At 36.6% G+C, this 14,855-nt stretch overlaps 1 protein-coding gene across 7 annotated transcripts in view; it reads right to left on the bottom strand.

The window, feature by feature from the left end:
- The window catches only part of FAM184B (family with sequence similarity 184 member B), a 39,890-nt gene that overhangs the window by 2,633 nt on the left and 22,402 nt on the right, over positions 1 to 14,855 (bottom strand). Inside the window, exons 4-12 of one of the 7 annotated variants that reach the window (XM_041474759.1) lie at positions 10,336 to 10,548; positions 8,925 to 9,078; positions 7,656 to 7,768; positions 7,004 to 7,245; positions 5,476 to 5,565; positions 3,868 to 4,014; positions 2,532 to 2,649; positions 2,243 to 2,347; positions 1,279 to 1,478 (exon numbers count right to left, since the gene is read on the bottom strand). In XM_041474759.1, coding sequence (XP_041330693.1) covers positions 1,279 to 1,478; positions 2,243 to 2,347; positions 2,532 to 2,649; positions 3,868 to 4,014; positions 5,476 to 5,565; positions 7,004 to 7,245; positions 7,656 to 7,768; positions 8,925 to 9,078; positions 10,336 to 10,548 — 1,382 coding nt within the window. Of the gene's footprint in view, positions 1 to 1,278; positions 1,482 to 2,242; positions 2,396 to 2,531; positions 2,650 to 3,867; positions 4,015 to 5,475; positions 5,566 to 7,003; positions 7,246 to 7,655; positions 7,769 to 8,924; positions 9,079 to 10,335; positions 10,549 to 14,855 lie in introns of all 7 variants that reach the window. The other 6 variants (XM_041473952.1, XM_041473151.1, XM_041472277.1 and 3 more) reach the window with 6 other exon arrangements.

Consider the following 14,855-nt stretch of genomic DNA (forward strand, 5'->3'; position numbering starts at 1 on the left):
AAAAGGATGCTTCAAGGATATGAAGTCTTGAAAATCAGAGAATGGCAGCTGCAATTCACTCTTAAAAATACCAAATACAATTTATGCATTTAAAATGTTGGGTAAAAGTTCTATTTGAAATGGAAAGGTTTATCTGAACACTACCTGGCATTCATAATCAGTCCTATTACATAGTCCCTGAATTTCCATCATTCAGGATTTTTTTAACATATGATAGCAAATAGGACTTATCATAGATTTTAATTTAAATTTTAAATTTAAATTTTAAATTTAAATGTAAATCAACTTATCATTGATTTAAAATAATTAAGTGAGCAGCAGCCAAGCTACCCTCAGTTTCCCTGCGCATTTGTTTCCCTCTAAAACAGAAATCCCATTTGCCTTGGCAGTCATCTGGCATGACACAGCATGTTTGTATCTTAAAGAAGTGGGAATTGCCTAACAGGATCTAAGCCTATGTCCCAGGTTGTTTTTGTCAGCAGTCAGCACCATCTGCCCCCAAGGAAAGAATTCTCTTGCACATAATTTACAGGGTAACTAAATCTCCACCAGGAGATAGCTGAGAAGGCTGGATTTTGCCCTGAAATACAGTGGTAAGGTTTGGGATTTTTTAACTGTATATTAGCTACGTACATTTTTAAGTATTTCTTGAAGAGAGAGTTTATGTTATAAAACACTGAACAGTGTTTACATAACTCAAAAATTTGAAGAATTTAAACTCCTCAGAGAGAAAAAAAGCAAAGACGTATCTGATAATCAGTTTTCAAATCTCTAATCTTTGCCAAATGATCAGCCTAGATTCATTCAAATACCTCTTAAAATAAAAATATGCCATCCACATCTACCAAGTGCAAGGTGAGGCAATAAAAATAAGAAGGAAGACACACAAGACACACATCTTTAACAGAACCACTGAAAGATGCCGTGTTCAAAATTAACTACATTCTTAGTTAAATACTTGCAGCTCCTTTTCCTTTTTTTTTTTTTTTTTTTTTTTTTTGTGTATGTGTGTGTCTGTGTGTGTTTTGTTTGGCTGGTTTGTTTTGGGTTTTTTTTCCCCTACCAGGAGGGGTTGCAAGCATAAGGTCTGCTGGGCAGGAATTATAGCCCACTTTTGCAGTAAAATTCTGGATCTGTCTGAAAAAAACCAAACACACAGAGTTCACTGCTCAGTAGGAACCTTACATTGTTGTGTATTTCTACATGTCAAATGTCTTTGAAATGCCTACAAGATTCTAAATATGAATTCATTTATCATCATGCAAAATGGACAAGTACCTTGTGGCAGCACTGCTGTCTGAGGACTGTGTTGATGGAGAGCCCACCCTGAGGCAGCCAGAACTCCGGTCTAAGCTTGTAGATTTTGTTATTTGAGGAGCACTTCTTTTTGATCTCAAGTCACAGCTCAAAAAGCTCTTTGCGTAGGAAGCTAAATTCGGAACACTGACAACACGACTGGGCACCTCAATCTTTTTCTTCTGCTTCTTATTGTAACAGAAAACTTCATTACATACACATTTTTTATAATTTATTCTATGAAACTTTAACAATATCTCATTCCCAAATACCTTATGAGGAACACCCAAACAGGAAGATTTCTATCTTTTTCTATAGGCATTTAAATTAAATTCTCAGGGTATGCGGTATCCATGGATTTTGTCATCCAATTAAAACAACATGTATTTGACCCTGAGATTTTAGACACATCAAGGTGCTTTCCACCAACTTGACCTCCCTTCTTTCTATGGCTATTTGTAGAAATATCGTGCAGAGGGGCTGGAATGACAAAGGGCAGATACCAACTGCAACTCAAACAGATTCCCAATTTTCCTCACTGCATGCAATATTCCAATTAGCAACTCCCAAATCTGCAAGCAATGGCTATGCTTATCCCAATGGAAGACTGATGTCAGAGTTCTAGTGTTTTATATTGGCTTAAACACCTGTAAGCTATGTTGCATATATACTTCTAATTAATTTCTTCTATGCTCAACAACTGACTGTAGGTTGGCACTGGAAAGAATTCTACTGAATAACATCATCATAAAAAATGGATAGCATTTTTATTGTCCTGATATGATTCAAATAGTAATAAAACTGTCAAAAATACTTATTCAAATTAGGAATAAAACTATCAAACTACTGATATTTTTATATCAAACTATCAAAATTTGATATCAAAATATCAAAATCAACTATCACAAAATTAAAATTGTGATTTTAATTGCACTGCTCATCTTACCTTCATGGAGGGAGTCAGGCATGCTGTATTAGGGTTGAAAGAAAATGACCGATTCCTGTAAGATTCAGTGTTGGCTGAAAATGAATGCTGACATTTTCTTCCTTCCTGAAGGGAAACAGAGTCATGTGTATGAAAACGCGCATCTGTTGGAAGCTGGTAAGGAAAGATACATTTGTCAAAGAATTCCAGAACAGAAAGAAACAACCAGAACGAAGCAATGTGTGAAGCACTGAATAGAGCCTCGCAATAGATTCCAAAACACCTATGTCCATATGAAAAGCAGTCTTACCACCAGCTGCTTGATAATCTCTTCTCTCTCACTTAATTTGTCTTGCAGACAGTTTATAAGGTGTGTATCTTCAGGCCTGGACTCCCACTTTCTTGACTTTTCTTCTAATTCTTTAAGTCTGTACCGAAAAAAATGCAGACCAGAATAAAACTCCCTCAGGTTAGGTTCAAGAGAAACCTTGGATGTACTCTGCCCTATGTTCCAAGCCTGAAATACAGGGACACAGCCAGGCCTTTTCAATAAAACTGGATTTTTATAAAATGGGCATCTGTACATGGTTTATGTAGAGGTATAGAATCTTATGGAGTTCCAAAATAAATTTCCAGGGTTAATCCACAACACCTGTCCAGTGTAAAATCCAGCCCCTTATGTAAAATAGTAACAAGCTTGCACATTATATTGCCAGTCTAGTTTCCTAAAGAAAGAAATCAGTGTCAGAGTATCTATACATATTTATATTCGTCTATTTGTTCTCTTTTCTGACCCAGTAACTTTGGAATCCTTAGAATGACTCAATTCCTGTAACTTTCATGAAGACAGGCTTGCATATGCATGCTGCTTTATTAAACCTGCTGAGTCAAAACCTGTAGTCTGAGTTCAGCTTTTTAAATTCCTTAAATTTCTTTTTTTTTATTGTGTGGGTAAACATTTTTGAGAAGACCACCCCTGACTCTTATTATCTTAGCATTATCTCTGAGTTAAAATAAAAAGATAAATCCTTACATCTGAAAGGTTTAAATGTTAGAGGCCTGCTTACATGCCAAGTCTCTCTTCTGGACTTCTGCTGCTTCTAAACAGTTGGAATAAGAGAAAAGATGGAGGGCTATATATAAGGGATTATTTCTGAGGGGTCTCTCCTGTTAAATCTGAAGAACCACAGAACTTCTTAAATCCACAGCGGACTGCAAACTGCATTTATTTACATGAGCATCATTTTCCCTGGAAATTTTTAAGGGAGTGAGAATGATGTTAAGAAGCTTTTACTCAAAGATGCTGCTCTGCTGAACAAAATTAAGTACAAGTTCATGGATCAAGGCCTCTGGTATCATCGGTAACACAGATGATTTTACACTTCATAGAATTTCTAGATCCTACATGCAAGTTTTAATTTAGCATTGTAAAATTTCATGTGTAGTGCTTTAGATTAAACAATACCCAGAATTTATTACAATGTGGCTGTGTCTTTTTGGTTTTCAAAGACAATACCTATACATTTCTATTTTGATCCTTATAATATTTTACTTATGATTAATAAAAAACTGTATGTACTAAGAATAATAAATACAAACAGAACCCATTGCCAGTGTGAGCCAGAGTTTATTGTTAAATTACTTACGCAGTTTCTAAGGAGAAAATCTTTGCTTGGAGATGTGCCTGAGTGCTGCTGAAATCAGATACTATGTTTTCAATTTCCTTCCGGTGATCTCCTTTCAGTACGTCCAGTTCTTTTTTATGCTTGATATTGAGGTCTTCTACCAGTAGCCTTTCATTGGTATTAAAATATGTCTGAATTCTCAGGTTTCAATATTAGTTTGTTATCATTGATCAAAGCATGCAGTTTTGAGGAGTTTTATTGACTGCAAAGGTAGTTAACTGGGCAAAGATCTGGCTCCTGCCTATAGATTTGACTGACATTTTGGTTGCAATCTGAGAAGGAATATTTTAACACTGAGGAAGAGAAAAATTATTTTGAAAAGTACTTGACCTTCACCCTTCAGGAAATTGAAGATCTATTCCATATAATGGTGCTATTGATATTCTGTCTAGGGTTAGTTTGTACATCAATTTTAATGATAAAACATGACAACAAAGTACCATAGGAACTTATTTGTATTAAGCAAAATCATGTTGAAATATCTGGCATTTTAACATGAGGCTCTCATGATATATTTCACTACATACTGCCTATCAGTGTTGTAAAAATGCTTTTAACTATAACATTAATCTTTTCACACAATATATTTTGGAAGATACTGCTATATGATTAAGACCATAAACTGAAAACTAAAAAATGTCTAATATTTTCTTAAGTCTAACCATAACACTGCATTCTAATACCAATCCCAAAAGCAATAGGCATCTATTGAAGAATCATAGTTTGATTTTTGTTTGCCATTACTTGGAGAAACCTTTTCATTAACTCAATAGAGAGCCCATGTTCTATGGTTTACTAATTAAAACACACATGCTCAACTCAGCATATTAACAATTGCAATTTTCACAAAAGACATTAGGCTTATCTTTCATTTTCCCCATCTTCTTTTTAATGTATTCCCAATCCTGTTTCACTTGTTTTTGAAAGGCTTCAGGAAAGACCAAAAGGTCCATGAAAGGTTTCTCCCCTTGATATCAGAGCATAGCCATGGAAGTGACTAATTTGGCACTTAGCATAAAATAAGCAGCAGAAGAATAAGGGTAAAAAATGGAGAAGGATTCCTTGAAATTAATATTCAGGAGTAGAATATGCTCCTTCAGAAGAGCCATTTGTGGACTTGTTCTCTCTTCCCATAAAACCACCTTTGTCTGCTCTTATCCTCATCCTTGTAAAAGCTTTTTGTACTGGAGGTGGAATTCACACAATTCAAGAGAATTGAAAGAGGAATTGTTGCTTCAAGCAGATTATGGGTTTCACTTACTTGGCAAGAGTAGGACTAGTAATTTTAAGTAATTTTAAGTAATTTGTTATAAAAATTTGTCACATGCAAGTAACGAGCCACTATCAGCTTTCAAATCAGAAAAGAAACTGGCATAAGACAGGGGCACTATTGTTAAAAGTAAAAATAGCAATTACTTATATGCACCAATTTAACTATTCCCCTACACAAATTATTAGTCTGGCAAAAACAAAACAAGAGCTGCAAGTTAGTTTTTCAAGTCTTCCATGGGTTAATTTCAGAGCAGCCTGAATCAGGCACCGAGGTCCACTTCAGTGCTTTGGTCCTACCTCCATTTATTGGAAGGGTTTCTCCTTACATAATTTCCATTAATGCTTCCTTCCCAAATGCTTATTGTAGTAGAGCTACACCATTCACTCCTGTAAAGAAAATCCTCCAGCTCAGCAGCCTTAGCATTTGAGGCCTTTTAGACCTCAGCACTGACACGTGAATAATTCTTCTCTTCATGAACAGAAGCTCTAAATTCCTTCAAGGTAGCTTGAGGGCATTAATGAAACTCTCTGGTTTGCAATTCTCTCTGTTGATCTTGCTTCAAAAGCTTGAAATGAAATTCACTTTGAAGTAACTCTCCAAAGAGTGCAATGGCAAAAAAAAAAAAAAAAGTTATCTACTGACTGGTAGACAGGAATGGAGTTACTCTGGCCACTCTGACAGTCTGCAGAGAGACATTCTATCTGTTGAGTGCTTTTCTCTGGACTATATGGGCCATCATTTTAAAGATTCCTTTAAGGGCATACTCTTCAGAAATTCTTTTATATATACAGCTTGTGCAGTTAGGGGCCATTCTACACCATTGCAAAAATTAATTGAAAGGTACCCACACACCAGAAGCCTCAGTCTCTCTACAAAGAGAATGTGTTAAGTATGTTCATCCAGAAATTTCAAAGGATTCAACAGCCATACAAATGCAGTGGGCAGTGAACCCAGTCTTGTCTCCTTTTAGGTCATGCCAGGGGAGGTTTAGGTTGGTTAGTAGAAAGAATTTCTTCAAAGGAAGCATGATTAGACATTGGAATGGGCTGCCCAGAAGTGTTTAAGGAAATACTGGACGTGGCACCTAGTGCCATGGCCCATGGGCACCTAGTTGACATGGTGGTGTTTGGTCAAAGGTTGGACTCAATGATCTCAGAGGTCTTTTCCAGCCTAATTGATCCTGGGATCCTGCACTTTTCCTGAACAGAAAAGGGAAGACCCATTTGCACCACGTGTGCTGAGCCTGTGGCTACACTAAGACATGGTTTACCTTCTACAAGATGGCCAAGACTCAAGTCACCTTGCCTTTCCTGTGCCCTGACAGCCTCTCACAGTAGCAGGCTCACCATCAGCCCAGAGGCACTGTCAGTATCCACTGGCACTGCCCTTACTTCCCCAATGCAAAGCTGACTGCTACAGCCAAAGCAAACTCTTACAGGGAATATATGACATTCTCAAGTGTCCCCTTTGAATTTACAGTCCATTGGTTTCAGCTACAGAGTACGTATAAAAACCTGGTATTTATTCTCAGATTTTTTTAATATTTAATATTTTTTTAATAGCTCTTCGGTGAGTTTGGGATTTATGTCCTCCAGTGCCTTTGAAAGGCTGACATTATGCACATTTTCTTAGGTCACTCCTGTGGGGATACACTAGACATACTTTTCTGTAACATATAATGAACAATTAGTTCAAATGCATCTATTATGGCTGGAGGAAAATGTGAAATGAACTACTGATTTTGCAAAATTCCTAGCTTCTAAAATTAGTACTTTAGAAAGGAAAGATTCTGACATGCATCACACTTAGAACAACACCACTCACTCTGGCATTATTATTGAATCTCTAGATAGCACTGTCAAGTGTGAATTCAAGGCAAACCTTCTATGCTGTTTATCTCTGTCCTGAAGCTGTGCAGCTTCTTGCTTCTGTGACTCCAACTCAGCACTGAGCAGCTCCATTGTGTCCTTCAAAAGTAAATTCTCTCTCTTGAGTTCAGAAATTTCACTCTGACATTTTTCCAGTTCATCGTGAAGAGATCTGATCTGGCTTTGGCTACTTCCTTCCTAAGAAAAAGGCCACATTTAGTTATTCACAGACTCTTATTTTTAATATTAATATCTTCCTGGAATTGTGTGCATTGCATTTTTGTGATTTGATTTTTCAGTTATATGTGCCATGCTACATATGTGCAAGACAAAATCAGGGATCAAAAGTTCCTGAATATATTCTATAGTCTCCACAGAATTTATTTTATTGTAACATTCAGTCATTTACTTCTTTTGTAAATTCAGATCTTTACTAGGAAAGAAAAAGCCTGCCTACAGGGTAAAAAATTATAAACACAAGTGAGACGTAAAGGCAGAAAACCCATTCCATTTCTGGAAGAGACTTTTTTTATCACTGGAGAGAGAAATTTGATACTATTGCTTTTGCTAAACACAGCATGGCAATGAAGTACAAACTGGTCGCTTGCCTGTTGCTTCTTCAGTGTCCTCACACTCCTCAGCTCCATTTGTAGTTCTTCTATTTGTTTCTTTAGGTTTGTGCATGATGTCTGTTGCTCGGAGAGTTCCATCCTTAGAGATCCTAGTAACAATCAGACAGTCATTTAGGCAGTCAGAGGCCAGCTGGATGGGGAAGGCAGATACAGGGAATGTAGATGAAAACATTAACTCCTTACATTTTGCTTTGTTCCTCAACTCCTTCCCCATTAAGCATAATGGCCTCCTATTACTAGAGAGGTAACTCACCTGAGCAATAGCAACGTGATATGGAGCTACAAAAGCAATGAGTCCACATCAGAGTCAGAGAGGTAATTCTGTGGCAGTTGTATTGCAGACTACATCACCACCATTGTTTCTTCTAATCTTGAAGATCAGAACCCCTCAGCTTCCCTGTTAATTCAGCTGGTGTTCTACAGAGGGCCATAATGCAGACTGAGGAAAGCTCTGCTTGTGTTAGAGAAGTACAACACTTATTCAAGCTCACCTGTCATATACTGCAACTTTTGGGTATATTAGGTACAAGTTTTTCAAGTACACAAAGAAAAAAGTTTTTATTTCTGTTGTCTCCCTACAATTTTTCTTGAAGAAGAGAATCTATCTATTCAAAGTATAAACTTTAGAGAGCAAGAAATCTTTCTAGCAAATTTTAACTACTGGTGGAAAAAACTCCAAGAATAAAATTCAGTTTGTATGTAAAATACTTTCAAATTATTCTTTATTTAATTAAAAAAACCCCCATTTTATAGATGAGCTTTAATAACCTGAGATTAAACCTGGAGATATTACACATCTTGCTAGTGCAGTGTTCTGTTTAGCTCTAAACAGTTTTGGGCACTTTTGAAACTGACTAAACAGTACATAGGGAGCAACTGATCTCCACTGCTGAACTCAATAGAGCAGACTTGAAGGACATATAAAAATTCATCTCAACATAGAAAAAGAAGAGTAAAATCACAGAAACTAATTATAATTTTCCAATCTAACATGCCTGATAATGCATACTTGAATGCTGTACACCATACTACTCTCTCAGCAACATTTTGCTGCTGACAATTGAAAGCTTGGTTAACAAAGAATATTAAGATTATAATGTTGAAATTGCAGGGTATGAAATAAGAGATTAACAAAGATTTGAGCACCCAAAAAATGGGAAAGAAAATGAATGGGATGAAAGTCAGTGGTTCTCAGCACATATATAATCAAGCAGTAGGAACTGTGCAAGACATGAGGCACTATACCTAGCAACAGGGTTTGCTGCTTTTGTATCTGCTCAAGTTCATCATGTAATTCTTTCTTTGCTTTCTCTTCCAAGGTTTGTATTTCCAGCCTATGAGACTGATGTTGGATCTTCAAAGTCTCATTAAATTCCTTTTTCAAACGTTCTTCTGCCTCCTGTAAGCAAAAGTCCCCCCAAAACAAAGTAGTTGGAGCCTGTTTATCAGATTGCTGTTTTGCTTGTAATGCTAGGATGAATCTGGCCTTTCATTGTAGAACTTTAATTTTCATCAGCACTTTACAAGACATTTTATCAATGCAAGCATAAAAATGAGCTGAAGTTGAAAATTAACACTTAATAGGTACAAGATAAATTATCAGTGTATCACCTCTTAGATTCGTTGAGCATGGTGAAGTAATAACACTGATATCTTTGCACTATTTGACATTAGAAAGAAAGTTTTATTTTTCATCATACAAAGGCCTCCAGATTTGACTTGTTTGCCATTACTTATCACAGTGTGTCAGACAAAGGCATCTATCTTTCCTTGAATCACTCTTGGGTCACACTTCCACTGTCATTAGAAGTACTGCTGGTACACTGCAAATGATGGAGCTCTGCAAATGATAGTGGCTCTGAAACAAAACTCCTATCCTCAGTTTCATTCTCACCAACTCACTGCCTTCAGCTTGGTTTTGTCAAAACTGGAATTTTATTTGGAATATATAAACAAGATATTAAATTCTACTTAGGGTGTTTTTATTACCTATGTTTCATATGTTAATGTACTAAACTGTGGGAACCAACAGGGACATCTGAACTCCATGTCACAATCATGTGTACATTTTTCAAGTTGATTTTTTCTTGGACAGCAACAGTCTTTAGAACTTCAGTATATTGCATTAACATTTCGTCACTGAAATAAATTCACTTGGACCTTTAAAAGCTTTGGCTATCCTGTTACTGAAATGATTTCTTGAAGGTATATAAGGCAATACACATCACTATATGTGTCTATTATACTTCTTAAATATTTATGTATAAATTAATAATGGATGAAACATAATAAAACTGAGTCCTGTTATTAATACACTCCTGAGTTCCCTTGTATTTCTGAAGCAGGTGCACAGATAAAGGAGCTTGGATTCATTACAGCCTAACTGTAGGTTATAATATATTCACAATGTTGTCTAAGTTAAAATGTTGAAATTATTAAAAAACAAAACAAAAATCCCACAAACCACCAACCAACCCACCCCTCCCAGCCTGATAATGAGGAGGTTTCAAAATCACAGAATAATTAATTATGTGCAACAATAGCAACCCATCATTAAACTAATTGGAGATAACTGAGTTTTGATAATTGGCTCTCACTTAGATTGTTTACCCCATAAATATATGTATTTTTTAACATTAGTATGTAGTAAACTGACCTTGAGTTCCTGATTCTTGCTTTTCTCCAACATTTTTAAGACTTTTTGATGTGATGCCTCCAACTGCAGTTTAACATTTTGGTTTTCTTTAATGGTGTTTTGAAGGTCCTGCAAAAGCTTCTCTTTTTCTTTGTTGGACTGTAGATTATGTTTCTTCAGTGACTCCTTGAAATTATTTGCTTGTTGTTCTAATATTTGCTTCAGCTGAGCCACCTTCCAGAAAAGTAAGTCAACAAGATAGGATTAATAGCTGCATTCACAGTGGAAAGCAATTATGTAAAGTTGACTACACTTTATGAGCTTGTGCTGCTCTATGAAAAAATAGCATGATGCTTGTTTTGTGCAAGGAGCCCTTTTTTCAGTAAAGAATGACAACCTTTTTGCATATATTGTCTGTTTCTCATCAAGTACTTTTTAAAAATTTCAAATCATCTCCATCTCATAGGTACAATCCACAGTTCAATTTGCACAATAATATGGCACAAACCAGAAGGCAGGCCTAAGGCTTTGCTGAAACTATCCAACAAACTGATGTATTTAATTTGAAAGAGCACCTAGCTTCACCTGTCTCAGACTGAGTTTAAGTTCACTATTCATCCAGTTGTCTCTTGGCTTCTTCCATTGTGTCATCCAATGAAACCAATTTTCCAATTTTCCTGATCGAGCTATGAAGAATAATTGCCAAACAGTATTTGTAATGAAAAACATTAAATGTCTTTAATATATCTGTGTAATGGGATCTGTCTGTGGCCTGGATACACTCCAAGAATAGGCAGATGCCAGAGCCACTTGCCAACCATACTTTTGTTTCAAGAGATGATTCATTTTTTTTTATTACTTTTTAAAGAAATATGTGGTAAATCATAAGATTTAATCAGAGGCACTTTGGTTTCTGGTTACAGGCAAAAAATCTACTTTGTTTTCACACCTATTGAACTCAAGCCAGTATTTTCCTGTATAAAGAAAAGAAACAGTAAAATTTTTAGGTACTGCAGTTCCTTATAAACCTAACCTTTGATGTGAAAGACTTAATGCTGTACAGCCCCTCCTATCAGCTGACACAATATGCATTAGCATAACTACACTCAAGTATGCATTTTTTTATGGGCTTCCTGAAAATAAAGGGACTGAAAAAATTGTGTCAGAAAAAAAGGCTGTATATTTTATAATAGAAAAATTTGAAACAGGAAAAACATTACTTGGAATACTTCTAAAGCAAATTAGTCAGCTAGGCAGGAAAGATCAATAGAGGCCTATATAAACTCCATCTGTGGTCATGTTGTTATAAACTTCCCCAACTCTTCACAGACAAGTAATGGCCCAAAGGACTTCTAACATGAAATGAAAGATCATACTAACTAGAAACAGGCTAAGCTGGGAACATAATGTAGTAAGAAATCAGATTGAAAAGTAGTTTTAATACCATTGTTTTTCAGTTATTAAGAAATGTACAGGCATACAACGACATTCTCATGAATCCTTGTACTTCTAACAGAGGTTAAGAAACAAACAATTCCATCCTATCAGGTTTCTTCCTCCTGTCTTGCAATTAAAAAGGTTTTCAAATACACCAGTGAAAATTCTTCTCTGGAATGTTTTGCAGTGCCCCAGTAATTTTTTGCACTTCCTGTCTTCTAAACAGATAGCCAGACCCTCAATTTGCTTAGGTTGGTAAAGTAGCATTTAAGCCAATGAAACTCTGCCAGCTCACATCAGTCCAGAATCTATTTGGACGTTTTCATTATTAACAAAGCAACAACACTCTGGGATTTTGTGTTTTATAATGTCCTCCTGCTGCAAAACAAAAGTTCTTGAAAAAAATGTACTTTAATTCCATTACTAATTCACTTTTATCTACCAGAATTGCATAAAGTGATCTCAGAGATGCAAACATTACCCAACATAACATAAAGAGTAATATGGCATAAGAAATAAAAACAAAATAAATGGTATTTCACAGACTTTTTAGGCTTATTTCAGAGTTTCTTCAATTATGTTCACAGTAAACAATATTCCTAAACTTGTGGCAATTCCTGACCAGAGGAATTTCTGACTGTGATTTTTGGCTGCTATTTGGTGGAATCTTCAAGGTCCATAGAAACTCTGGGCATTATACGAATGTAGCTATGATATTTTATGAAAAATCCTTTGCTAGGATTTTTCTCCTGAGGAGCTGAGGAGCCTCAGGAAAGAAATGTAAACAATAACTATCTGCTGCTGTGGAATGCAACAGGTGCATCTGTGATTGGTGTATGTTGGTTGTTTCTAATTAATGGCCAATCACAGTCAGTTGGCTCAGACTCTGGGAGTCAGGAGCCTTTGTTATTGCATTCCATTCCTGTTCTTTCTAGCCTTCTGATGAATCCTTTTTTCTCTATTCTTTTAATATAGCTTTAATATATAATTTTAATATAATATATATCATAATATAATAAATCAGCCTTCTGAAACATGGAGTCAAGATTCATGTCTCTTCACTCATCCAAGGAGCCTCCTCACGCAAAGCATCAACCACATACGAAGATGTATCATGACAAGCTGATGTTTGCACTTCCATTTTATGTATCTTCTAATTCCAGAATGGAACAGAAACATAGAATATTCTGAGCTGGAAGGGGCCCACAGGGATCATAGAAGTCCAACTCCTGGGCCTGCACAGCCCCATCCGCAGGAGTCACACCATGTGCCTGAGAGCATTGCCCAAACACTCCTTGAATTCTGTCAGTTTGATGGCTGTGACCACTTCACTGGAGAGCCTGTTCCAGTGCCCAACCACCCTCTAGGAGAAAAACCTATATCCAACCTAAACCTTCCCTGACAGCTTCAGGCCATTCCTCTGGGTCTTGTCACTGGTCACCGGAGAGCAGAAATCCGTGTCTGCCCCTCCTCTTCCCCTCATAAGGAAGCTCTGGACTGCAATGAGGTCTCCCTTCAGTTTCCTCCAGGCTGAACAGACCAAGTGACCTCAGCTGCTCTTTATACAGCTTCCCCTCAAGTCCCTTCACCATCCCTGTAGCCATCCTTTGGACACTTTCCAATAGCTTTGTATTTTTTTTGTGTTGTGGCACCAAGATCCTTTAACACATGCTGAAGAGATCCTGTAGTTCAAAACCAAGGAACTGGAGGGCCCTAATGAATCAGCATTCAACCCACACAGGATCTCACATCTTTCCTTCCAAATGACCAAACAGATGAAGTCTGATTTCTTTATCCATAAAAATCTTATTAATACAGAAATTCTGCCAGTTTGAAGTGCAGCCCTAGAGAGATGAAATTATCATTTTTCTGTCTACTCTGCATAATGCTCCAGCTATGTCAGCCAAACCAAAAACGGGTCTTAGGCAGCCAAGGAAGCTATTTTTAGGTCTGAAATTGTATCCAGGTTAGAACTGGATTAGTAACAGCACATTGCCTAACCTCTGAGGCAGAAGCTCTGGGCTGAGCCATTGCAAAGGTTCCCAGATGGGAAACATGCCCTAAGTGAAACATAATACTATATAGTAAATGGTGCTTTCTTGGCTGTGAATATTCATGTACCTACAGCAGGAAACTATTACAAGTTGAAATGACTTCACTACCCTGGCAATATTGCCAAGTAATTAGATCAGAAAGTAACTTTTGGAGTAATCAACAAAAATGCAAAATTTCTCTTCAAATGTAGCATTTCCCCCTTTTTGAGATCAGTCAGATTCTAAGATACAATAAAATGTTTCTTAGGGTATCTTCATATTTACCATGGCTCTGTGAATGTGACATATGACATGCTATGTACTATTTAATATTATTTATGTTTGTGGTGGCAATAATTTTCCAGCACTCTTTGCCAATTTACCATGATCTTGTGATGCGACTGGATGAGCAGTTAGAAAACATAAGTTTCCTTCATATTTTACTGTCCTGAACATGTGATTTCAAGAAAAGTAATTTGACTATTCACGACCTTATTTTCTGCATTTGCAAAACTTGAGGAATAAACCTTCATGTCATAAACCTTTCATTCTGAATAAGCCAACATAGGTTGGATTGAACCAAAATTCTCACAGAGAAGTGGCATGCAGAAATGTGTAATGAAACTTTAAAATAGCCAGAAATTTCAGAACATTAAACTACACTTAAATTCTGTATTTGTAAGACTGAGAAATAGACAGAATGTCAGAATGTCACTGCTTGATAACAGAATGTATGTTAACAGAATGTTTTAGAGAAGAAATAAAAATGAAAAACCCATGCTGCACTCATAACTAGTACAGCTAGTGTAGCACAGATGAGAGAAAAAACAGGTGTGGCTTACCATAAACGAGCATAACCCATGCCCTGATTGCTGGAACATGCACACCAAGGGGTAGTAGTGGCATGTGGGAAAGTGGAGGCAGTAAAGGGAGGACAATGTTTTGCTTAGCTTCCTCATGAGCCTATCTGTCCTATCTGTCCTTTCTCTATCTTTAAATACTCAGCAAGAATTTATTATGGCTGAGAGGCTACAAATGTCAACTGAAGAAGATCTAGGTCTTCACCTTTTG

The sequence above is a fragment of the Pyrgilauda ruficollis genome, unplaced genomic scaffold, assembly GCF_017590135.1.
Source record: "Pyrgilauda ruficollis isolate IOZ18807 unplaced genomic scaffold, ASM1759013v1 scaffold1, whole genome shotgun sequence".
Classification (NCBI taxonomy): domain Eukaryota; kingdom Metazoa; phylum Chordata; class Aves; order Passeriformes; family Passeridae; genus Pyrgilauda; species Pyrgilauda ruficollis.